Source organism: Branchiostoma floridae, chromosome 14, assembly GCF_000003815.2.
Source record: "Branchiostoma floridae strain S238N-H82 chromosome 14, Bfl_VNyyK, whole genome shotgun sequence".
NCBI classification, from domain to species: Eukaryota; Metazoa; Chordata; class Leptocardii; order Amphioxiformes; family Branchiostomatidae; genus Branchiostoma; species Branchiostoma floridae.
Window position 1 is genome coordinate 6,494,343 of NC_049992.1, and position 26,464 is coordinate 6,520,806.

The following is a 26,464-nucleotide window of genomic DNA, read 5'->3' on the forward strand; positions in this document are numbered from 1 at the left end:
TAAGTATGTAGGAGGAGGAAACTATATGATTGTGTAATTTGAGACTATCTAGAGTGGCACTGTGGGGCTACCTGTGTTGGGAGACCGGTCCACTTCTTCTCGATGACCTTGGCACAACGGTCACCTTCCTTGCAAAAGTTGTTCATTGATTAGATTACAGTAAGTTTTACAGTAAGCTAGATATTTGGCACGGCGCACAAATTTGGCACGGCGCTTTTTAATCATCGCAAAGATTCGGCTTGACATCGGTGCACCGGACTGGTCAATACCGGGAACAAGATTGAGCCGACACATGAATGCAAACAACCAAACAGCCCGAAAACAATGCCTCCGTTTTACAAAATTAGCATGGATAACACAAACTCTGCTGTCTGGGTCTATTTTAACTGATGTCGGGTGGTCTACTATAAGTGAAATTTAATCAGGCTGGAATCTGAGAGTTTGCATTATATATATTAACGTTAATCGAGACGGACAAGCATCGCTTGCGTTTCCAATACAAATCGCTAGACGGCAGTCTTCCACGTGGGGTTAAAGGTGAAAGGTGAAGCACAGGGCATAGTGGGAGATCCAGGTCAGGCTTGGGTCTCACGCAATTTTACATGATTTTTTCGACTTTTTCACCCCTTTGGAACGTAAATACACCTTTATTACCGGCCCTACGTGAAGGTAAGTCATCGAAGAATATTAGAAACTGTTACCAGAAGGGTTTAAGGATCACGGGCTTTTCAAACTGATCGTTTTCACCACGTGCATGCACGTCCATGCATGTTCGCACATGTTGTTTGGGAGAACACGTGCGAACACCGGGAGTTATTGTAACTAGAGCAATAGCCTCGTCTATGGGCATTTCTGTTGAAATTTGAACAATTTAGGTTCGTTCATAAGTAGACCAAGGTGTGAACTTGTCAAAGAAGCTTACTTTGAGAATCCGGAAGGACTGAGTATTCAGCTCGTGTTGTCCTGACTTGGCCGGTTTTGGGGGAGGGGGGTGGACCGGGTGGGTGGTACTGCTTACTGATAGTATTTGGGACAGTCTTTTAGCAAATGCCCACAAACGCCCGCACTCTGGAGAAGTCCGAAGTACGAATTTCATATGTTTTGCTTGGAATATGTCCACATTTTGCTCCCATGCATTAATCCTGAGTTTCAAGTCAATCCATTGATATTAAGTGACATAAATCAAAGTTGATGAATTAACTTTAGATGGTTTTTGTATTGAATGCCCAGTAAAAAGTCTTTTAGCGAATATCACCTATATCCAATGACCTCAATGAAAAGCGGCCTGCAGGCTGATTTGAGCATTCATTAATAGATAAAGGTTCAAACAAACAAATCCACAAAAATATCGCTATGGCGCCTAAACCTGCCACCACAAACATGTTTAAGAAGGTGTCCCATTGATGTGTACGAAGTTTCCGTGCTTCACAAGCTTTTCAAGTTCCTTTTTTTTTTCAACAATAACTGGATGGAAATTATCCATGATAGTTCTTCAGAGAGGGAAACTTTGCAGAGATCCAGTCTACTTTACGAGCAAATAATGTTATAAAATCTTGTTTAAAGCATAGAGAAAACTGACCACTGCCCAGTGATGGAGGAGGATGCCTTCCCACGAGGAGGGACGGTCCAGAAAACGGACACAGCCGACAGGACCACCCAGAAAAGGAGAGATGCTCATCCACAGGACAACCTCTTCATGGTAGGAACTATCTATTTTTGTTTGTAAATCTGTCTGATGTACAAATGGATCAAATGAAAGAATTGTGATTTACCTCCACAGGGATGGACAAATTTTCTAAAACTTTAGTAAAACTAAAAGTCACTTATCAGGGCTCCTGACTGCGACCAAGTTGGTCGCATATGCGAGTAGAATTCCCCTGGTGCGACCAGATCTGTAACCACAGTCGCACAGTGCGACCTCTTACAATTAATCATCATTTATCATCCAGCCAAGTAGAATCTTTGCAGGGAAAGGCTGTCCCTGCCAGGTATCAGTTTCTTCCCCTGACAGGGATGATCAGCAGGGGTTGTCACACCTCATTAAGGCCTGCCATGTGTCTGTACTGTCTTCAATTACATGAACCAAGGAGGTTTAAAAAATGTTTTTCCACTGGACCTTTATTTACTGTATTCCCTTTGTGAGTTTGTCCAAACAGATAGGGAAATTTGAGAGTATACATGATATATATATATATATATTGGTTTGGCCAAGGAGGTTGAAGAAAGAGCCTTGGTTTGGCCAAGGAGATTTCATGTATAGGAAATAACCTCCTTGACATAGTATGGTATGGTATGATATGCTATGACAGCATGATAAGTGGAGGTCCAGTAGGCAGTAACAAAACTTTTGTAACATGACTTTTTAGACAACAATGTTGCAGCCCTGAGACAGTGAACAAGTAGGCCTTTATAACAAAAAATGTTAGGGTGGAAAAAATACATTCTTGAGATACGATCTTGGTGTTGGAGAGCGGCCTGCACTATTTCCATTTTCAGTTCAATTTCACCCATTTTGTCAGACACTTGTACTTTTATACTTATTTGTGGTTTTTTTTTTTCAATTTAAATGGTAATTTGGGATTAATCACTTATTTTTCATTGTTCTTACAATAAGAAGGCATAATTACTTTTTTGTCTGTGTAACTTGGTTTCAGTATTGAATACATTTTGATAATCCTTATGTTGCAAGTTTGATTGACTCATTTTTTGGGCATTTAAAACTTGTTCGTCAACAGTCATGCCTGACAAGGCTGGAGGTACAAGAGTCGAGTCTGAATAAAGCAGCCGGCCGTAGCAAAAAAACTTTTGTCCTCCTATCCCCAAGAACCACCACATCAATGTATTTACCACATTCACCATATTCAAAGCAAGATTGTTTTTTCTTTCATATTACTGTATTAAAATATGCTATTCCAGGTGATCAACAATGATTCTTAGATTTTTTGCTTTTACTACCAATTTTTACAGTGGTGCTCCTAAATTTTTGCTGGTGCTCCTAAGTTTTTAGAGTTAGGAGCGCAGTGCTCCTAGGCCAAAAAGTTAGTCTGGAGCCCTGCTTATCATATTGGGCAAGTAGATAAAATCTACTTGTCCAAATCGATTTTCAGTTGCCCAAAATTCAAATATCGCTTTTATATGCGTTTTCACTTCCAGCAATGGAGTTCTTATTATTGCCTTTTTTTTTTCTATGTTGACCATTGCTTGATTGCTGTAAAAGTAACAAGTACATTGTATATCAAAATCTCACTCAATGGAAGCATATTTCTTGGCTGGTTGGGCAAGTGGGGAGATCATGCACTTGCCCGAATGGCACTCTTACTTGCCCAGGACAATAGGGCTAGTGGACTTGTCTAACCCTGCAGACTATACCAATTTGATATTTCTGCCACTCTTACAATGTACATAGACATAAGAAATACCTACACAGCTCCAACTTATGAAGCTTCAAATGCAGCTGGTACTGAAAGTGATTCCAAGTCCTACTGTTTTGAAAGTGCTGTATCTATAGAAGAATTTCCTCTTTGAAACCAGTTATTTTTATCTCCTTTCTTAATTTTACAGCCCCGTCCTGATGAGAAGAAGAAGGGAAAGAAGCAGAGGAAGAAGAAGAAAGCTAAGAACACAAAACAAGAACCAACCTCTGAACTAGGAGAGGAGGAGGAGGGGGAAGGCAGCCTTCCTAACCTGGTCACCAGTGTGCAGGTTCTCAGTTACAAGGTACTTGTTAAATATTATCCTAAGTTATGGCTTATAATATGAAGTGTACACAAACTTGTCTGCAGTGGCCAAGTACTAGTAACGCTAGCTCACCTTTATCCGTTAGGTAACCTACTAGTATACATGTATCCGTTGCTTTTAAAAACAGGTTATCTAGGCAAATCAAGTCGATGGGTGATAGTTTAAAAAATTTCAACTGCAATAGCCTAAAAATATTGCAATTTGAAAATAACGTCCGTCTACGTGATATACACAAATTCCCTGTTAGTAAAAGCAACCGAAATAGGTTACCCAACGGATAAAGGTGAACTAGTGTTACATGATAATAATTTGATAGTATAGAAAGGTAATTTAAAAGGTAATCCCATAGGGTACTAAAGCCCTTACTAAGGCTAAAGCCCAGAGCGGACCGCAATGGCCATGTGGTCGCTATGCAAAGGTGGCCGCTAATACAGGTTTGACTGTACATCTTCTCTATTCCAGAAACTGGTGACAGGAATGCCCATCCTGGGGTGTGTGAAGGAGGTGAGTGACTGTGATCTCACCGTGAGCCTGCCTGACGGACTTATCGGCTTCGCTCAGATCACACGGATCTCCGACACGCTGACTCGGATCCTGCAGGAGTATGCTGATGGAAGTGGTCACACGGACGAGGTACTGTACTGTACATGCTGTATACTGTAAATGCAGAAATGTTTGTGGTTTTCGTGCTGACCACTTCACTGCAAACTTAAAACCACCGCGAACATTTTTCTATTATGGTATTAGACTGCAGTCTATGGTGTTACCGCAAAAATTCCTTTTCCCCGCTGCCGCGAAATTAAATCCCCGCAAACTTAAATGCATTTACAGTATGCTGTACTGTTGTCTGCACTACAGTTAGAGCTGTGTACCTAAACAAATTTTACAGGTACATGTACATGGTTAAAGTACAGGTCCGGACCTGAACCTGTACCTGAACTACTAGGTCAAGTAAAAGTCGATCGTCCGTAAGGAAAGAGGCATGTTTGAACCAATAAAAATGTGTTTAATTGTGGTAGACAAATCATCATCATCATCGTCATCATCATGTTTCGACCTCAATGAGTTTCTTAAGAGTTGTGCTTGGGTGGTCGACCCTTCTCCTAGTGCCGGGGGACCACAACAAGAATCTTCCAGCTGGTTCAGTATGATGGTGCACTGTTGTTGTTTTTTTGGTTTCTCCTGTCGATTGGACAGATGAGGAGGCAGACAGGCTATTTGCCTGTTTGCCTGACCTGCACATGACTTTTTATGGTGAAGGAGGGGTGTGCAATTCCTTCTCCACCCTCTCGTCTACTGAGCACTAAGTCTCACAGGGGCAACTGTATGCAACGTGTGAGGCGGCTGGTGCACTGTACTCTGTAGACAAATGATGCAACAAAAATGTGACCCTTACAGAATTGTTGTTTTTCCTCCTGCACTGGGATCAGAGACAGCTATGAACACCCTCCAGATTAATTTTGGACTTCCAGGTTAATTCCGGAAAAACCTTGATTATTTGAAAATTGATTAACCAAATGAAATAATATTTACAAGTATGGTATATGAAAAGGTAGTTAACAGATTGTAATTAGATGTCTCCAGGAACAAAGCCAATTCTGGAGAATTCTGGCAGAATTCTGGCTCTGCACCAGAATTCTGGAGAATTCTGGGAACCTGAGCCAGAATTCTTAAGAATTCTGCAGAATTCTCCAGAATTGAATTTGTTCCACTGTATCCTTTACAATTGTCGTGCAATAAAGTTCTTCTTCTTCTATCTAAAATTCCAGGACTTCCCCACCCTGCCCAAGTTGTACCAGGCAGGTGCGATGGTGCGCTGTGTCATCGCTGAAGTCGTCACGTCCAAGTCCGGACACCCGCGGATTCTCCTGTCCCTCAACCCCCGAGATGTGAACCAGGGCCTACAGGGGACAACTCTTAAACCTGGCATGGTGGGAATCAGTTCTTTCCAGGGTTTAAAATGCAAAATGCAGGGATAAACAAGCCCACTAGCCCTATTGTCCAGGGCAAGTAAAAATGCTGTTTGGGCAAGTGCATGACCTACACCACTTGCACGATCGGGCAAGTAAGATTTTTCCATTGATTGAGTGCAATTTTGATATACTTGTTATTACTTTCTACTGTCACGACATCAAACAATGGCCAACAGATAATTCCATTGCTGGAAGTGAAGATGCATAAACTAGTAGATTACTAGTATTAGTTGTAACAGTGACATTTTAATTTTGAGCAAGTGAAAAATTGGTTCGGGCAACTAAATTTTTTATGTGCTTGCCTGATAGGACAAGTGAATTTTAGAAAACTTGTCCAACCCTGAAATGTACAGTAGAAGCCAGTTAATTGCACAATGGATAACCTCACTGTTCTGTTAAATGCACAGAATCCCCAAATCCTGTAGTGATGCGGTCCAGCTAGATAACTTTGTTAGTTTTTTTTGCACCTTTCGGATAATTGCACAAAATATGCTCAGCAAATCGGGTGTGCAATTAAATGGCTTCTACTGTACATGTTTCTGCATGCTTGTACGTTTTGATGCAATAGGGACATTGTCTTCTTGTCTTGAATTTTTCATTAAAATATTTTCAGCTTGCTTCCCCATGGGGACTACAATCTGAAATTGTTTAAGTCAAGAGTTAACAGACGTCTTTCTTCACAATACAGTATTTTAACCCCAAACGCTTGAGTGGCTCCACGGGCCTTGTTTTGCAGTGAACTCCAAGTAAATAAAAAGAAATAAAATTTTTTTCACGGGACCAGTACTTGCATGGTACCTGTACAAAATGTTTTTTTTTTGTTCTCAGACCAGTCCAAAATAAACAGACCAGAAAGAAATCAGAGGACTGGATTTTGGACCAATTAGAACATGGGCACATTATACTGGCAGGTGTCCACGCCTTTACATGCTTACTGGTCCAAAAAAGTAACATTAGCAAAGTAGAGTTACTGTAGAGTTTTTAAAGTCATTTCTATAAGATTATAAAGTCCCCTGCACTTAGATAAATTCTGCCTGCTCCACGTTTTACCTTCCAGCCAAAAACCAAATTGAATGTAGTTTAAGATGGTCGCAGTAATATTTATACCATTTTGACTATTGTACTTTTCAGGTTTTATCCGGTTGTGTGGCAAGCATAGAGGATCATGGGTACACTGTTGACCTTGGTGTCAAAGGTCTAAGGGCATTTTTAAACAGAGCAGAAACTCAGGAATTTTTACAGAGCAGACAGATGGGTATGTATCTTTTTATTCTGTCTTGAATTTCTAGAAAAAAAAGGTACTGAATTCGTGTTTGAAACATCTTAGTCAATTTTGCTGGAACATAATTTTTCTTACTCTAAGCTAAGACTTGTATGATTTCGTTTCATTTATTACAAAACCTTTTAGCCCAATCGGGCTAACTTCTAAGGTTCACAAATGAAGATTACTTAATATGCTCCATGACTTTGGAAACACAAATTATTGGGATTTAAATGATTTTCTGAAAGCTGAATCAATATAGGGTAGCTTTCACCAACCTTGGTCAAATTTAGAAATACAAAATTAAAAATTTAATATAAAAATGCAAATATTTGAAGGACACACAGCCACCATTTCATTGGTTGGGCAGATAATTGTCAAGCTTGAATTAGGCGAGTACAAACTGGAGATTATACATATGAGTTTAATCCCTACTCTTATTGATAAGAGTGGTGGGTCAAATTCAAAACAGTTTTTTTAGACCTAAAAACCGTACAGAGTATTTCTGAATCTACACATTAATGACCTCTGACCAAGCTGTAACCTTTGCCTTCTGACCCTCAGCTGCCCCCATGCGACTGGCCCAGCCCCTGCTGTGCCTGGTGAGGAGTGTTGTGAGCGGGGGAAGGTCCGTTAACCTCACCATCTCACCAACGCTACTCCAGAAAGCCGTGGTGAGTAAAAGAGAAAGTTAAAGTCTTGGATATGCTTTTTTATATACATTTCTCTTCAGTATGACAATGCTTTTGAAATGTAGTCCTTGTCTGAAAAAGATTTGATTTGGAGCAATGCTTATAAAGGATTGTTTACAGATCATTGCAAAGTAAAGTTGTTATAAGAATAAAGAAGCTCCAAACTGCTTATCCGTGAACCTTACCGTCTCACCCACACTACTTCAGAAAGCCGTGGTGAGTAAAAGAGATGGATATAACGTCTTATGATTAAAGTTTAACATACATTCTCTCTGTCACATTTCTATGGCTGCCACAATATTTTTAAATGTAGTCCTTGTTTTTGGTGTCTTTTGTGTGTGGATAGATGTGTACACAGGTGTCAGCAAAACAAAACAAAGTCTAATTATGATCACCCCAGCAGTGTCCTGAGGTACTGCAGGAGAATGCCCTGTTTTGATATGTTTTTTATGCTCTCCAAGGCAAAAGAGGACCTGGACCTGACCCTGGATTCCCTGACCCCCGGGACTCTAGTGGAGGTGACGGTGACGTCTGTACAGAATCATGGGATACTGGCCGAGTTTCTGGGCTTCACGGGAAGCGTCTCGCGTGTGCACCTCCCGACTAAACGGGCTGAACTATACAGGAAGGGACAAAGGGTTGGTGTTACACCATTTTTTTTAAAGCTAGGACAAAGAAAGATTTAGGGAATGGCACAAGCCTAATTAATTTGTATTAAGCAAGGTGAAAATGCTCAAGGAAGCCCATCAGAAAAACATACTCTGTTGATTTTAAAGAAAGATTGTTTTGAACAAATTTCCTAGGATCCTTTCCTTTCAGGTAATATGAAATATCATACCTCCAACAGCCCAATGTAAAATCAAACAAAAGAAAACTTTTTGTCCACTCAACATTGAAGCCTATATATCAGACTGAGTTTAGATTTATCGAAGTGACATTGCCTAACTGCAAAATACAGGAACTCGAAAAGTTAAATGATTAATTTTTTATCATTTTTTAAATAATTTTCTTTACCTCATAACACACATTCAGATGAAGGCTTTATTCTGTTAATCCACCCGACTACCAAGACAGTGGCTCTTAGTTTCTAGTTTTGACAGTAGGATGCTAGCCTGAGTACCATCCTCCGTAGTGATCGCTGGCTAAATATCCTCGCTTGCTAACTCTGTGGTTAGCAGCAAGCAAAAGCAGCAAGCGAAAGTACTGAGCCAGCGGTCAGTACAGAGGATGGTACTCAGGCTTGTGGGATGCAGGACATTAAATAGCACAGAGAAACTTAATATTATCTTCAAGTTTGTTGACTGTGTCTTTGTTTAACAATTTTGTTGTTATCACACATGACGTAAAAGATTGTATACTAACGGGAGGGGGCCATACTTCGACACCCGTTCTAAGTGGATGCGCATGGCTTTTGTCAATGTACATTTTACAGTGAACTCATCAAAAACAAGTTAAGATCTTGTATGCATCCATATAACTGTTATTGAAGCTGTACAGATATATATTTCATTTAACAGTAGCGTTCCGCACTGTACTTTGACAGCGCACGAAACTTACGGCAGGTTTTCGGCTTGCGTCCTAGCAGAACGTTCCAACACAAAAAAGGGGTCCAAACTCCGACATAGTAACAACCAGACCATCGCCGTGCATTTTTAAACAACTTATGCAAATAGAATAGCACTAAAAGTCTTCATTATATTTTTTTGGTACCAAATATAGGTCATAATTTGTATTACGCGACTTATTCAAATACGGTGTGTTAAAACGTTTACCTCTCACGGTGAGACCAACTTGCCGCAAAACGGCAGCGCATTGTTACGTTGGACTGTGACGGCATTTTCGCTTTTCGGCTTCCTTGATTGCCATTTCATCCTGTCTTTTGGCAGCAGCAACGGCTACAGGATTTTTTAGTCGGTAGAGATCGATTTTTCTTGAATGTTTGTCGCTCTACGGACGGGTTGACTGAGTTCAACGTGTTGAGCATCGCTCGCCCGCCTGCGTGCGTGATAGTAAAATGGCGGGGCCCCGACTGGGTGAACATTGTGGCATCATTTTAGCTCCGTTTATCCAAGCCAGTTAAAGGCAGAAGAGAACACAGGTATTATTTTTCGGAAGGCTAATAAACATCATTTCTATGTGTGGTGATATTTTTTCACATGTCGTATTTTGCGAAGAATAATTCAAGAGTTTCCCGGGCCATGGTCTCGATACGTTCGCTCGTCAACTTGCACGGAAGGCGTCAAACTTGTGCAAGTTTTTCAATCGTTATCTGTGGGACTTGCTAACTTCGACACATACCCCGCCTTTGTAGTTATTTACAACAAGGTTTAGTCTACAGCTAGTGTACTTCTCATGTGCAGGCATCTATGCATTTCTCCGCAACAATGATTTTTAAAACCTGTCGAACTTTGGACCCCTGTCTAAGTATGGCCCCCTCCCGTTATACATCTACCCAATTACCAAGAGAGTGGCTCTGAGTTACCAGTTTTGTCTGTGGGATGCAGGACTTATGATTTGTCTTTGTTGAACAATTTTGTTGTTATCACACATTCAGGTAAAGGCTTGTATACTGTACATCCACCCGACTACCAAAACAGTGGGTCTGAGTTTCCAGTCTCGACTGTGGGACGGTAGGACGTTAGTGGATGTACAGGAGTTACCTGCCATCGGTACCGTCTACAAGAAGGCCCCTGTCGTACATGTGTGGTCCGGTATAGGAGTCACCATGAAGCTGAGTGCTGAAACACCAGGATTTGCTGCTGTGAGTACACTGTATTCTCCAAGCAGATCCTACGGTAGCATTAGATAGTATCAAAATCTGGCAGATCTCTAGAGGAGTGAAGCCGGCCAAGGAGTGTGTTTGGCAAATTTACACCTCTTGGCTGACTACACTCCTTGGACAGTTTAGTATGCCATCATAGGATCTGCTTGGACACTGTTCTTTCATTTTACATGATTGTGCAGTCAAACTTGTCTAAGAGGACCACCAGAGGGACATGGAAAATCCGGTCTTCTTAGTCAAATAGTCTTCTTAGAAATAAGGCGAGTGACAAGGCAAAACAGACATGAATTTCAAAGTTCATGTTTTGTTTCCATTTAACAAGCATGCAAGTACAAGATGCTACTACATGGACATGTACATTTGTCATGTAACGTTACCTGACTTTTGCATACCGAATTATTGAAATAAAATCAAAACGCTTTCCAAATTTAGGGTTCTTCTGTGCGATTTTTGTAGGTTCTTGAGGTACAATGTTGTAGGAAAATGTTGGTACTCTTGAACGCTGTAGTAGTAGTAGCTTTCTGCATTGTAGGGGTATACGGCCTTAGGTGTATTCTTACTCTTTAAAAACCTGTGATGGTTGGTTGTGAGTAGTATGTCCGGTAAACTGTTGAATATTCTGTGTCTAATATATTCTTTATTTTATTCTAGGTGTCCCAACTGTCAGACCAGCCTGTGGAAAGCATAGAAAACACCTTCAAGCCTGGCACCCAACACAGGTAACTTTAAGTCTTTAAACTGACTACTTGTCACAACATGTACTTAGGCCTAGGGAAAACATTGTTTTGTTTCCTGTTTCCCAATGCAACATACCCTAGCAACACCTGCCGACCCTAGCCTTTTTTTGGTGGGCAGTCGAGTCAAATACATGTAGTTTCCAGAAATTTTGTTGTGTTTTTCTGTGAAAATGTATTAACTAAGTGTCCTCATGCATTTCAGTTTTGCTTTGTTTACTGTGGTATGTATCATATCACTAAAGTCTCAAATTATTGTTGAATAAATTCCTACCTACATACATTGTACCTACCTATTGTACACCAACCATAATTTTTTTCAGGACTAAAACAGGAAACACAACATTTTTTCCTAGGCCTTAACATTATGAGCAAAAGTTTGAATTCTTCCATATCTTATTGCCTCACTAATAAACTCCAACCCTGTATCTCACATTTTCAGCTGCAGAGTGATCAACTGTAGTCCCCTTGATGGCCAGGCCATTGTGTCGCTGAAGAAGTAAGTTACCTTTTATTTATTAAAACATATTTCCGTATCATAATTTGTTTGTGTTGCTTATACAAATAATTATTGTATATTTTATCGTATATAATGTACATAAATGCTACGTGCGGCTCTAAACATCTCCGGGAGAACACATCCTACAGGAAACCTGTTGTATGGAGATCTACCACCGTTATCTCAAGTCATACAAGAAAGAAGGCTGAGGTTTGCTGGTCACGCATGGCGGAGTAAAGATGAGATCATTAGTGACGTTTTGCTGTGGACTCCCAAACAAGTCATGCGAGCATATTAGGTAGACCACGCAAAACATAATTATGTACATCAACTTTGTGAAGAAACTGGCTGCTGAGCTGAAGATCTGCCCAGATTATGTAGGAAGGGAAAAAGGATGGAAGAAAAATGGAGGAAGAGAGTCATGGCCATCCGTGCAACTAGCACTCCCGGATGATGATGATGATGGTACATGTAGGGAACGTCTTCGTTTAGACTTGAATCATCACACCTTGATTGTTGTTTCCCTTGTTAACCTTTACAGGAGTGTTATAGAACAACCATTCCTGCGTTTACAGGATCTTAAACCTGGGCAAGTTGTGGAGGTCAGTGGGAATTTTTCATTTTTTTCATTCAATTAAAAAAAAAAAAATCTAACGAAAAATCTAATGAAACAGAACACATTGTGTTGTACAGTATAGGTTTCAGCCGCTTCTTATTTTTATACAACTATGAAACATTTTTTATATGGCCAACATCTTGGTACATCATCAAAGTAGCTATCTTTAGGTATAAATGGACTTAAAAAGCAGTGTTTTATCAAAAGCCTTAGAACAATATATCTTGCCTTTGTTCACCTATTCACCTATATTTACAGAAAACTTTGTACAGTTTTTGGATGAAAAATTAATTGCAAAAATGTAACAGTTATACCCCATGTAAACGACAATTGGTATTCTGCTTATTTTTTACACTTCGGTTTGATTGATGAAACATACTGTCTGATCTCTTGTAGGGTAAGATTACCTCAGTACAGTCCTATGGTATCACTGTGTCCCTGTCGAACTACGTACGAGGGGTCGTCTCCAAGATTCACCTTGCAGACATCATCCTGAAAAATCCCGCCAAGAAATTCAACGAAGGAGACATGATCAAGTGTAGGGTACGTTAATGTATTGTTTTAAAGCATTCAAGATTTTGATTAAAAAGAACAAAGACTTACATGAAACATGGCTTGTACAATATCTGTTACAATACGTTTGTAACTGGGCGACGGTCATTTTAGGTTATGTATGTCAGACTCTAAAACTAAAGTTCCACAAACACATCTTTGCCAAATCTCTGAGCAAATTTGAGAAACAAATTAACACTGATGTTTTGTCATGTCTGTAGCTGTCTAGTTCACGTTAGGGACATTTTTTTAGCAACTATCACTGAGAACAAACCTAACGAAGGCTAGTTCCTCCTTCTTAATATTCCTAAACGATGCCACATTACAGAAACAATATAGCAAAATTATTTGTACCTGGCTGCCGATGTGACTTGCTCCTCGAAGCGGCTCGCACTCCTATAAAATCGCATAGAAATCTCGTGGGATCTGAGTGGCTTGCAGGAGACTATTCTGAAAGTGTCTTATGCATTTGAAATTACATATATTACGGACTCTTTTTGCTTCTGTGTTGGCAATTTATGACGGTTAATCGGGGAAAATGACAAGAAAAAAGGAAAAAAACGTCAGGACAATCAATCATTGCAGCGAATGATCAGAACTGTAGTGGGGAGGGGGGTGTCGGCGCAAGACGCCGATTTTCCCAAGGTGGGGTCGACCGGTCGAGTCTCTCTAGCCGATAACGGACGATAGAAATCATCAGTTTATTAAAAATAATTAACTTTCGCTGATTTTCTGGAGATCTTACAAAATTTCTACGCTCTTTCTATATTTTCAAGCGCCGATTTTGGCTTACAGGGGCCCACGAGTTTCATGGGGAGAAATTGATGCCACCGCGCTCCGTCCCCGGGCCTTTACCATAAGTTTACATGACTCGAGGACCCACTAGTAATTGCAAACCGCAAGTTTCTCTAAATAATTACCAGAAAATCTCCTTTCAAATAAGCGAATTAGTTTATAACATTGTCAATATTCTTGGCGTCCCTCAGAAGACCTCAAGTAGCCTGGGTTTATCTTACCAATTTTTTTTTTTTGCCAGCTGAAGGGGGAGGCGCGCGCCTGGCGCACCACTCCCTGGATCCGCGCGTGTACACAGTCTGCTGCAGTACCATTATATGATAGAAGAATGTCAGGGCCTTTCTTTACACCTGATACCTAGTACCAAATATTACAGCTTCTTGAGTTATGTTGTCAACAAACAAACACAAAAATACAAACTTTAAGCCTGTTGCAGTACCATTATGATAGATCAAGGAGAATTCGAGGTAAACCACTTTCAGTAGACTTACCTTTTCACAACCACTACACACCTACAGGCACTTCACACCTACCACCGAAATATCACCAAGATCCATTTACAGTTTCTTGAGTTACATCATGTGTTGAACTACATACATTCCCACCACATCATGGTACAACTGAAAACATAGCCTTTTTGTTGAACATTACTAAAAAAGGTCTCTAAAGAACCAGGATGTTCTAGATACATGTAACATCTGCTATCTTTCATCAGTGACCAAGAATGATTTTGAAGACGATTGTAACAATTACTGGATCATTATAATTTCAAATGCTCTGATTTTTCCTCAGGTTCTGAACGTGGCGACAGCAGGACGCCAGCTGGCCCTGACCCACAAACGAACTCTCCTGACCTCCAAGCTGCCCATCATGGCTAGTTATCAGGCTGCCAAGCCTGGCACGTGGGCGCACGGCTTCGTACTGTCTGTCCAGGACTTCGGCTGTATTGTTATGTTCTACAACAATGTCAAAGGTATTGGAGAATTCGTCTTTTGTTAGTTTACCTCAAGGGAGTGAAGTATTTTTTTTTTAACTCTCCTGACGTCCAAGCTGCCCAAGCCCGGCACCTGGGCGCACGGCTTCGTACTGTCTGTCCAGGACTTCGGCTGTATTGTCATGTTCTACAACAATGTCAAAGGTATTGGAGAATTCGTCTTTTGTTAGTTTACCTCAAGGGAGTCAAGTATTTTTTTGGCTTGTTTGCACATGTGTCTTGTCATCTTTTTTGCTGTGTTTTTTTAGTTGGTACTAGACTCTACTAAGAGGTACAAAACTATTTTTACTTCTTTGAATTGTCTGAAAAAAATCAGTGGACCTTTTTTTGACCAAGCAAAAAATTATTACTATATCGGCAGGGATTTACATGTTTTGGCACTTACCTGTTCAAGAACATAAGTCTTAGAACAAAGTACAGTTTGTAGTAATTTTTTTACCATGTTTCTACATTACTTAAACTTACAGAGTCAAGGCTTGGAATCCTTTTTTTTGCATACCTGCACATTGTACATGAAATATACTAGTACCTGTGTGTGCAATTGCAATTGCCCATTTAGAGCAATCTTCAGCATTAGATTTTCTCTAATGATAAAACTCTCTATACTGACTCCTGGCTTCTTGAGTACCACCTTTAATTTTTCTTAAGGTTGTCTTGTTCTTGACTTTCTGCAGGCCTTCTTCCGAAGAGAGAGATGACCCAAGAAGCGCAGGAGGATCCTCGTAAGATGTTCTACAAGGGTCAGGTTGTCAAGTGTCGTGTCATGTCCTGCAACCCTGCGCTGGAGAAGCTCACTGTTTCTCTCAAGGTGACTCATCGTTTTAATATTCTCGCTAGGCCTTTTCAGCATAGCAGGCCCCTACGCTATGATTTGGGGCACTGGGATTTGGGCCTCCACTATATGTGACTCCACTTGTCACCTCACCCATCCCTTGACTTCGTTGTGCGTAGTTGGGGCATCATGACTATTCACTGCACTATCCTCCTCCATCTAACTCTGTCTTCCGCCGCTCGCATCGCTTTGGCTAGACTCAAACAAGTCCTCTCTCTTATGTTGACATTCTCTTTGGACAAAATTTCATACATTTCAACATGCCAAATGTATCTACTAATTAAAAAGGATTTTCACTGTTCCTGCCTTTTGCAGCCAGAGAAGTCAGGCACTCCTGTAGCAGCTGACTTTGAAGTGGGCAAGGTTTGTATTTTCTTTATCCAATAAACTTATCAATTGATATTATTTATTCAAAGACTTTGAAATATCACTATCAATGTTAGCCACCTGATTTTCAATGTCTAGATTTTTGCAAGAATTGTTTATTGTTACATTGTAGGTCAACAGTAACATGTACAGTACAACTATAAAATATAGTACATTAGATTTTATTTAGCATTTTCTTTACTCCATTGTTTTCATCGTTCATAATATTTCTTCATTTGTTTATGTATTGATTTCAATGCCAATAAAAAGGCAAGTTTATATTAAACTTTTATTGGTTAGATGGTGAATGTAGAGGTCACTGAGGTCAAACCTGACAGCCTGGGGGTTAAGGTTCAGGGGTCAGACACCCCAGGCTTTCTTCCCATGATGCACCTGTCAGACCACCAGGAGAACTGTTCCCTCCTGCTGAGTAGGTGCAGTGTTGGTGATGTCATACAGGACGCCATGTACTGCTGTAGCAGGGCGACAGGATCCGTATCCTTTTTAATGCATGAATGTTCCTTTTTTGCTTGTTCGTTTTGCACAACTGGAAAACCACCCAAATGCAAACGTGGCTGGGTCTATCACTTCATTTTGTACTGATAAAGGCGACAGATGGTCGTCAAAACGTTTTCTGAAGAATTAAAGAAGGATGTGCAACAAAGACGACTTTGTTCAATTGATCTACCAACCTGATGTAACTAATACAGATACATGTATGTCCAGCTGTTCCTTAACACATGTTACCAGATGGTCACCCTGAAACCATCCCTGAAGAAGGCAGTGACCTCAGGGCAGGTTGTCGAGATGTTTTCTGACCTGCGGACTGACCGAGTGCTTCGTGGCTGGGTCCGGACGGTCAAGCCGTTCGGTGTGTTTGTGGAGTTCCCTGGAGGATGGGTGGGCCTGGCTCCAAAGGCGGTAAGGCCGTCACTTCTTTCTGAGTCTTAATGTTATATTACTCACTTCTTAAAGATTGCTTTTCTTGGATATGGGCAGGCCTTGTACTTTGCAATAGAGAACATGAAATTATGTTTGAACTAGACTTGTTTTTTTTTTGGAAAACATCCAAAGATTTATGTGCGTACATGTCATCCAAATAATGAAATCAACATAGATTTACTGAGAACTGTGTATCCTAAGAGAAGACTTAGTGTGATAATTTTTCCTGTTTTCCTTGTTGTTGTACATTTATCGTCTATTTTTCTTTAATGGTACATTTACCTTCCTTTCACCTCACTGCTATATTTTCTGCATCATCCCTTTGTCATAAGTTGAACATAATTTTGTTTGATTAAGAAGTTTCCATCTCTCTAGGCTGTATCCGATAGGTTCATCGAGGACTGCACCAGCTTGTTCGAGGAAGGGCAGTCCGTAGTTGCCAAGGTTACAGAAGTGGACGGTGAGAAACAGCGTTTTCTGGTCAGTCTGAAGCCGTCCGACTGCCCCCTAGCAGGTGAGGGCAGTACTGCAGTGGAGTCACTAGGGAGCCTGCTGGCTGAGAGGGAGAAGGCAGCGGGACAACTCACAGCTGGGAAAGGTCAGTTACCTTTGCTTTTTTCTGGTCAATGTGTTTGTGTTTGTGTGTGTGAGTTTGAGTGTGAGTCTTTGTGTGTGCGTGTTCCTGTGTGTGTGTCTTTGTGTGTGCGTGTTCCTGTGTGTGGTGTGTGTGTGCGGTGTGAGTTTTAGTGTGTGTGTGTGTTTGTGCATATGAGAGTGTATGCATTCAATGTTATACCAAATGTTCATATGGTCAAATCTGTACCAGTGACCACCTGAGTGTGTGTGTGTGTGCGTGTGTGTACATGTGTGTGTGTGTGTGTGTGTGTGTACATGTGTGTGTGTGTGTGTTTGTGCGCGTGTGTGTGTATGAGAGTGACTGTATGCATTCAAATCTGTACTTTAAGTGACCACCTCTGCATAATGACCACTGAGTCTTCCTAATATTTCCCTAGATTTTTTGTTTCATTGCCCAAAGAGGTCACTACTCATCGGTTTGACTGTCAACCTATTAATGTGTTGAGTTACAACTTAAATGTCACAAAAGAGGTACAAGATGTATTTTCTAGTATTACACAAAGTCAGAGAACAGTCAATACTACTACAGTAACTGTTAACAGTAACTGCAACTGTACATACCTACCTAGTCCCTTGACCTCCAGGTCGTTGGGGGGACAAGGTAAACAAGAAGATGGAGAGTTGTCTCCAGGCCTCTCTGTCTTCTGCTACAGCCAGTCTTTCCTGCAGGTTGAGGGATGTCCAATCTCTGCGGTTTTCCTCTGACGCCCACGGTGTCGCCCTCCTTCCACAGTACCCTGTAGAATTGTCTTAGCCAGGTTGTTGTGGGGGGTCAAGTGCCCTTACCACTGAAACTTCCTTTTTAAACAGGTCCCGTTGGTGTTGTTAAGTTATTTATCCTGATTTGAGCTTTGCGTTGATTGTGATATTTGTTCTTGTATTTATGTGTATTATTATTCGATTATGAATAATTATTGTTATGATTTTGGTATGGCAGCTTTGAAAAGGTGTTCTTTGACACCTGTTTTGCCATGCCCTCCATTTGTCAATAATTATTGTATATAATTATGGAGAATCCTAATAAATAAATAAATAAGTTGGTGCAACTTAACCTGCAACTTTACATTCACATATGGCTTGTTGATCATCTTTAGGGGCAGACCTAAGCAGACAGCATGGTAAAGTCCTATCTGCAACAGTGACAAACATACAAGATGCTGGAATGGTCCTCAGCATCCCTGACCTACAGGACCTGACCGCTGTGGCCAGCAAGACCCACTGCCAAGGCACCAATCTGAACGTCGGAGACAGCACTAGTGTTCGAATCCTACATCTGGACATTCCAAACAACATAGCAGAGGTGTCGCTCCGGCCTGATCTACTGGAACAAGCTACAGAAGGAAAGAAGATAAAGATGAAGAAAGGAGGAGAGTTCTCTTGTACCATTCTCGATGCAAAGGCAAAGTACTTACTAGTGGGGATCAATGGGAGTGGAGCATTAGCCTATGTGACAAGAAAATGGCACCCAAATCATGGGAGCAATGTGGGAATGGGAGACGCGCAAATTGGAGAGAGGAGTAAGATTCGGGTTGTGAGGATAACACAGAGTGGCAGTGTCATAGCAATGCCTGCTGGCAAGAAGACAGAAGGAAAGAAGGACGGTAAGGAGGGAACTGAGCACAAAGCTGAGAAAAGGAGAGAAGAAAAGAACAGGAAAAGGAAGAGAGATGAGAGCGAAACCAGGGAAGAAACAGAAGCAGATGGACAGAATCAAGCAGAGCAACTTCAACTTGGAGCGATTGTGAATGTCGTTGTTGTGGCAACAGCAAGAGATCACCTAGAGGTCAAGATCACAGGTCAAGGTCACAGGCAAGAGGGCATAGTTCACATATCAGAGGTCAAAGATGATGTGAGCGAGGGTGAGGCACCCATGGCCAAGTTTCTGGTAGGTTCTATTGTTCCCGGGCGTGTCATTGGCATCTCTCACAAGAAGGTTAAGAGTCTTAAGTCCCTTCCCTTCAGTCGACCTGGGTTCGAGGAAGTCGTCTACGACGTGTCTTTAAGAGAAAGCGTTGTGAAAGCAGAAGCAAACTTCGAGAAGTACTTACTCCCAGATCAGAAGCTGAGAACTGATGTGTACAAGGAGGATCAGAAGGTGATGTTCTATCTCCAGTCAGTCCAAGACTCTCACGTGGTCGCCTCTGTTTCGCCGGGCGTGCTAGGAAAGTTGGACCTCCTTAGCTGTTCAGACAATGTGGAAGACTTGAAGAATCCTTCTGCAATGTTCAAACCCAAGTGTGCATACCTTGGCACCATCACAAGTATTGACAGGGAGAGTTCAACGTTGCACCTTTCCAGGCTCGAGAAAGCCACCAAGCTCGCCCCGGGATTGGTGGTCAATGCACAGGTAGCTAAAAAGGTTCCAGGTAAATTGGTGCTGAGCCTCCCCTTTGGCGGCAAGGGCTTTGCCAACCTAACCGACCTGTCGGACTCTTACTCTTCCAACCCGCTGAGCGTCTTCAAGGTGAACCAGCTCCTCAGGTGCTGCGTTCTTGAATGCAGCAGCAAACGGCATGTAAGAGTGTCGTTACGACCGTCCAAAATCGGCGGAAAGGTGCGAAAAATCAATGACCCAGACTATGAGACCGTGGAAGACATTGTAGATGGCGACATTGTACGCGGGTACGTCGAAGACTGCAACAAGCATGGCGTCTTCGCCGCGCTCTCCCACAAAGTGAAAGGCCGAGTGCAGTACAAGCACGCCACCTCCTACTTCGTAAGGAAGCAAGACGAGCTGAAGAAGTTTTTCCCTGTTGGCAAGCTCGTCACGGCTAAAGTCCTGGAAGTGTCGTACAAGTCGTCTCACCTTGAGCTGTCCTTGCTGGAGAAGGACACCGGCGCACCTGACCCTCTCCCAAACACCTGCGGGTACCCTCTCAGGACTCCCAAAGACCAGAAGGAGAAGAAAAGGAAAGAGAGAGGGAAGGAGAAAGGAGAAAAGGGAGGAAAGAAGAGAAAGGTTGAGAGAGAGTCCGATGCAGATGACAGCGGGGTAGAAGTTGTTGGGATGAAATCTACAGATGAAGAGGAGGAGTCAGTACCAATTAAGGTGCAGAAATCATACTTAGTATTCTGTGATGTAAAGTTCCACATTTGGTGTTCTCTATTATCTATATTTTGATCTATTGGTTTAGCTATTTTGCATGCACAGCCAGGGCTGCCCAAATGTTAATCTTACATGATTAGACATAGTTTAAAGTCTTTCTAGGTATTAGATATCAACTTTTAGTGTATGACTTGTATAGTTGTGTAGAAGAAGAAGAAGAAGTATTAAGAGGTTTGGAGTTGAAACTTGTACTACTTGATAATCTGGTGTTAAATAAGTAATCAGTAATGGTAATAAAGGGCAGTCAAACAATACAGACACAGAATATCATGTTGATGAACATAACTAATAGAAGAGTCGATGAAAGTTTAGACATCCAGGTAATAAGATACACTGAGTATGTGTAGCAGTTACTCATGCAACCTGATATGATTCTTCATATCCACTCTGCTATTTTGCCATAAGGGAGAAGAAACGCTGTAACAGTTTCAATAACTGAAACTCATTCTGTGCCCAGAAGACATTAGACATGTCTTGGCTTTGTGCTGAGAACAGTGATTTGTAGGACAAAATTCATCCTTGATGTATATTTGTCAATTACAGATTACATGTAAATTACTGAACACTGCTGGTTTTGTCCACCATGTCTCCCAGATAGAGATGCATGGTCGGACATTGTTAATGGCACCTCATATGTGGATGAGCTGAACTGAAGTGAACAGATTACATTAATACGATAAAATACTATTTTGTTCCATCTCTGCAGAGCTCTGGACAAGGTCAGACATCGTCCTCAGAACCACGTTTGACCTTGACAGGTGGCTTCAGCTGGGGAGACGAGCTGGCTGTGTCAAAGGTCACCCCACAGGACAGTGAGAGTGAAGAAGAGGATGATACTGAGGCAGAAGTCTCACAGGTAAGCAGGGCTTCAAATACTTTTTTCTGCATACCTGCACAGGTGTAGGTAACATTAGAAATTACCTGCACCAGACAAATTTTGCCTGCACCACTCTGAATTTAGGAAGTATGGATCATACTAAAATTTGTTTAGAAACCATCGCCATTTATTTTATACTTCACAGTCAATGCATCTGGTAAAAATCTACAACTACATACTACAGCATACTGCATGAAATAAACCCAGTACATGGACCAGTGCAGGTTAGGTGCAGGTAGACACCAGAAATACCTGCACAGCCCCAATTTTACCTGCGCTTAGCTGCATAATATTATGCAGGTGGTATTTCGAGCCATGGGTAAGGTAAAAGCAAAACTGATAGTCGTGAGATCATGTGGTGTAATCGCCAGCACGTTTGGCTCAGGCCCAGGTGCACCCCACATTATCTTTCTAACACTTAGATGTCAAGAATATGGTGTTTTATAGTATACTGATATCTTTACTGATATCACACAAGTCATAAACCTTTGAAAATGTTTGGGTGCACAGCTTCAATTTTGGGTGCACAAACAAACAAACAAACTTGGATGCACAAATACCCAGTATTTGGAGCCCTGATGTAGGATAGTCATTTGAGTCTTTCATGACTTCATTTGCTTTTTTGCTCTACAGCCCCCAAAGAAGAAGTCCAAGAAGGAGAGGGAGGAAGAGAGAAAGGCCAACGACAAGGAGCTGTACAAGGTAAGAACACGATATTTCTGCGGAAAAGAGTTTCATCAGGTTGGTAGAATATAAGATATAAGAGAATTCTTTTTACACAACCAGCAGTTACTTACCGGGACGAGGGGGGATACAAGCTGAGCCACGTTTGGGATTGTTTTCTCACTGCAAAAACGCCACCTACATCGGCTACATAACATAGCGAAGCAGAACTCCAGTTATAGAAGCTCTGAAGGTGTTTGAGAGACATCGAAGCGTAAGCAATGTAAGTGACTGCTGCTTGACAAGTATAAAAAGAATTCTCTTATATCCAAGATATTTCTGATATTCTGTCTTCTTAATTCCTGAAGCTAACACCTATAGAAACAAAGGGTTTAGTCCTGACATATACAGTCAGATTTGGATTTCCTGGACATTCATTTGTACATGACATTTTGTATTTTGTAAAGTGTAAGAAAACACCTGCATGCAGCCATGCTACTGGATGTTAAACCATAGTTCATTGATAATTCCTGTAAAAAAATTAAATTAAAAAAATTTTGCTTAATTGCGCAACAAGAATTGTACAAGGTACAAAGCATGGCATCTACTGATACATCACAGACTATCACAGTTCTATAACGGGTGCATAGTATGGGATAAAAATGGTCTCTTACCATGATAGGACATTTTTCTAGTGAGTAAACATTCAGGTGGAAAACTTATGTTGATGGATGTGCTGCCCCTACGGCCGGTGAGGCTATGGGACCGGTGAGGTGAGGTGAGAAACATTCTTTAATATCAATAACTTACCATTTTCCCTTTCTCCAGGCTGAGTTGGCCCTGCTAGATGAGGACCGCCCGCCCCAGTCTGCGGACGATTTTGACCGCCTGGTGCTGAGTTCCCCGGACAGTTCCATCCTCTGGCTGCGCTACATGGCCTTCCACCTCCACTCCACCGAGATCGACAAGGCCCGCACGGTCGCCGAACGTGCTCTCAAGACTATCTCATTTAGGTGGGTTACAAGTCCTTCAGTAAGGATGAAAATACATTGACGGCATGTTTTATGTTGTGACAAAATATACAGCAGGGCTCGAAATACCACCTGCATAATGGAGGTTAGTGCAGGTAAAATTGGAGCTGTGTAGGTACACATGTACAATGTATTTCTGGTGTCTACCTGCACCTAACCTGCACTGGTCCATGTACTGGGTTTTATACTTAAATTGGTATTAGATGCATTGAATGTTACCACCTATTAAGTATAAAAGAAAACAAAATAGTGGTTCCTTAACAATTTTAATATGATTCATGCTTCCTAAACTCAAAGTGGTACAGGTAAAATTTGTCTGGTGCAGGTAATTGTCAATTGAAAAAAGTATTTTGAGCCCTCCAAAGTCAAAGATTCATCACTGCATGTGAAGTTGTCACATACAAAATACATACTTACCCTAACATGGAGTTTGCACATGCTGGGCAAGGATTGTGTTGTCCGCAAAGATCTTCCTATCAGAGTGTAACATACAAAGATTGTCTTCGACACAGTCTCTTGCCTCCTGTCATGCAGTCTGTAAACATTGATTGATTGTAACTGTACGTCGTGCATGCCAAGGTAGGGTGACAAAAATGGACAATATTGAAAATATGTACACTACATGTACGTGTGAATAGTTTGCTGAAGAAATTCTCTAATCCCTATAAATAATGTTATGGGACTGTCCTTATCTTTTACCAGGGAAGAGAAGGAGAAGTTGAATGTGTGGGTTGCCCTGATGAACCTAGAGAACATGTATGGCACAGAGGAGTCCCTCATGACTGTGTTCCAGCGAGCACTACAGCACAACGAAGCCCTCACCATCTTCAAGCAGCTCGTCAACATCTACAAGAGGACTGGAAAAACTGAGGCAAGTTAGATGTGCATGTGATTCTACAGTGTTAGGAACCTTCTTGCCTTAGCCTAGGTACTATCCAGGTAGTCAAGTAGTTCACTCCTATGTTCACTTTTGCTGGGGAACTGTTTGATATTCAAAATCTTTTGGTGGTGACGTCACTTAATGAGCAAATTAAGGAATGGGTTCTGGAGCGCTTGTTCGATGACAACAGGCCCTCCCACAAACAAATAGAGGGGGTTTTGGGTCTTAGAATGCTTGAACCCTTTCCTTATTTGTGTAGGGACCAATCAGATGCTAGAGAGATGTCAAGGTTCCCAGACGGAATGTCAAGGAAGCAACTGTATATAGTGTATTTTAATTTAATTTCAAACCCTGACATCTGTCAATCTTCCCTCCGCACAGGAAGCCGACCAGCTGTACGGCACCATGGTGAAGCGTTTCCGTGGCAACAAGGACGTGTGGATCGACTACGGCCAGTTCCTGATGGAGAACAAGCGAGCGGAGGCAGCCCACAGCCTCATGCAGAGGAGCTTCAAGAGTCTCGACAAACAGGATCGTAAGTGTATACCTTTGTCTTCAGGCCTAGGAAACAAAATTTTGTGTTTCCTGTTGAAAATACTAGGGTTGGTAGGTAGGAATTACCTTTTTTCAGGTAATTTTGTTAGGCTGGACAAACCTCTAGTCTGTGATACATATTGATGATGATGATGATTGGTTTATTCAGAAACACACTATGTACAAGGCCTTGCAGGCAACCTCAGTCACCTGAATTATGCTTGTGCATATATGACATAATTACATTTACAATTTGCAAAAAGACATTATGATTTAAAAGCCGTTGATATGTCATTCGAGTTGAACAAAGCTTAAGTAAATTGAAATGCATGAGAACACTTGTCTTTCAATGTGAAACTTTAATTTTTGATTATTAAGTTGATAAATCTTCTTGTTGTTGCCCCAGATGTGCAGGTGATCTCCAGGTTTGCAGTGATGGAGTTTAAGCTGGGTGATGTGGAGCGGGGGAGAACCATGTTTGAGAACATCCTGAGTAACTACCCCAAACAGGTCAGCATCTGGTCTGTGTACCTGGAGATGCTCATCAAGACTGGAGATCTGGACCAAGTCAGGTACAAACTAAAGGTTCTGGGTTCGAATCCCTACAGTTGGTATCTCACATGACCTGCAGGCAAAGGGAAAAAAAGTTGTGTCTCCTGTTTCAGCCCTGAAAAAATTTGCATTGGTACATAGGATTATTTGAATGTTAAAAGATGAGCAAACAATGTCCAAGTGCTATTTCAGCTAGTATTGTTAAACATTACTATAGTATAACACAAGGATAGAAACCCAACCCCTGCACCACTGTCGTATGCCCGATATGCGGACGAACATGCGGCTCAGCATTTGGGCTACGGGCACACCTGAGACGCCATTGAAGTCATCATCGCAGTGCAATGGACATCCAACAACAACAACAACAATGTATGCTCTTGCATGTTACGCTATTCATGATTGATTGATTGATTGATTGACTTTCTCCAGGCTGGCCTTTGACCGTGTCACTGCCCTGCACCTCAGCACTAAGAACATGAAGGGTTTCTTCAAGAGGTACCTGGAGTTTGAGAAGAAGCACGGAGATGACGACACGGTTTCTGCCGTCAAACGCAAGGCCATGGAGTACGTGGAAGCAAGAGTCGGGGACGTGGGTACAACGTGATCCACAATATAGTCAGATCAGGGCTCTAAATACTTTTTTCTGCATACCTGCACCTACCTGCACCAGACAAATTTTACCTGCACCACTCTGAATTTAGGAAGTATGGATCATACTAAAATTGATCAGGAACCATCGCTATTTTTTTCTTTTATACTTTATAGGTGGTGACAGTCATTGCAGCTAATTACAATCCACATACACCTACATCATATGACATTCATGTATAAAACCCATGGTACATGGACCAGTGCAGGTTAGGTGCAGGTAGACACCCAAAATACCTGCACAGCTCCAATTTTACCTGCACTAACCTGCATATGCAGACAAAGCCGGCTTCACAATGCAAAAAATTCTTTGACCAACTTTTGTGTTGCTCTCGCCGATACTATATATGTAAGCTGTGGAATGCATAAGTTCATGTAACATGAGAACAACAATTGATGTCTATACATTTATGTCATTGATTAAATAAGAATATGGAGTCCAAGAGGAGTCTAAGAATGCCATAGTTGTCATTTGATGGTAAGAACAAATCTCAAATATACAAATGTATATATAACAGTACAGTCAAAGCTGTCAATAGCGACCGCTCAAGGGACTGGAGAAATGTGGCCACTATAGACAGGTGGCCTCTTTAGAGAAAATATTGATCAATTGACCATGAGCATTAAGCTATACATGTTTTAGTACCCACTAATTAATTCTAATAGAAAATTGTAATTTCTAGCATCCTTTCCTGATACAGCTTGTCAGAAAGGCTGTCAGATCAGAAAACATTACAGATTTCCACCCGATATCTGCT

The 26,464-nt window shown here is 41.4% G+C and overlaps 1 protein-coding gene across 4 annotated transcripts; it reads left to right on the plus strand.

Annotated features, from left to right (window-relative positions):
* Nucleotides 1-516: 516 nt before the first annotated feature.
* Nucleotides 517-25,975, plus strand: LOC118429867 (protein RRP5 homolog). Of its 4 annotated transcripts, none has more exons than XM_035840492.1 (27): nucleotides 517-669; nucleotides 1,564-1,699; nucleotides 3,562-3,717; nucleotides 4,201-4,371; nucleotides 5,508-5,669; nucleotides 6,843-6,966; nucleotides 7,537-7,646; nucleotides 8,126-8,302; nucleotides 10,219-10,425; nucleotides 11,098-11,165; nucleotides 11,623-11,679; nucleotides 12,221-12,281; nucleotides 12,692-12,838; nucleotides 14,435-14,615; nucleotides 15,311-15,444; nucleotides 15,784-15,831; nucleotides 16,135-16,329; nucleotides 16,585-16,755; nucleotides 17,152-17,374; nucleotides 18,507-20,461; nucleotides 21,225-21,374; nucleotides 22,029-22,097; nucleotides 22,887-23,071; nucleotides 23,792-23,960; nucleotides 24,351-24,504; nucleotides 24,910-25,075; nucleotides 25,488-25,975. In XM_035840492.1, exons 2-27 carry the CDS (start codon nucleotides 1,592-1,594, stop codon nucleotides 25,660-25,662), a joined length of 5,523 nt encoding a protein of 1,840 aa, XP_035696385.1. In that variant the 5' UTR covers nucleotides 517-669; nucleotides 1,564-1,591; the 3' UTR covers nucleotides 25,663-25,975. The 4 variants fall into 4 exon arrangements, with proteins under 4 accessions (XP_035696385.1, XP_035696384.1, XP_035696386.1 ...); XM_035840491.1 differs by having other exon boundaries at nucleotides 524-669; nucleotides 1,569-1,699; XM_035840493.1 differs by lacking the exon at nucleotides 517-669 and adding an exon at nucleotides 771-875.
* Nucleotides 25,976-26,464: the final 489 nt, after the last annotated feature.

Excerpts from the sequence above, each read along its gene's own strand:
- LOC118429867 (XM_035840491.1), top strand. The coding sequence starts at position 603 with ATGATTTTTTCGACTTTTTCACCCCTTTGGAACGTAAATACACCTTTA. Across the intron at positions 4,372-5,507 it reads GAAGTGGTCACACGGACGAG|GACTTCCCCACCCTGCCCAA; the intron begins GTACTGTACTGT and ends CTAAAATTCCAG. Across the intron at positions 16,330-16,584 it reads GTAGCAGGGCGACAGGATCC|ATGGTCACCCTGAAACCATC; the intron begins GTATCCTTTTTA and ends ACATGTTACCAG.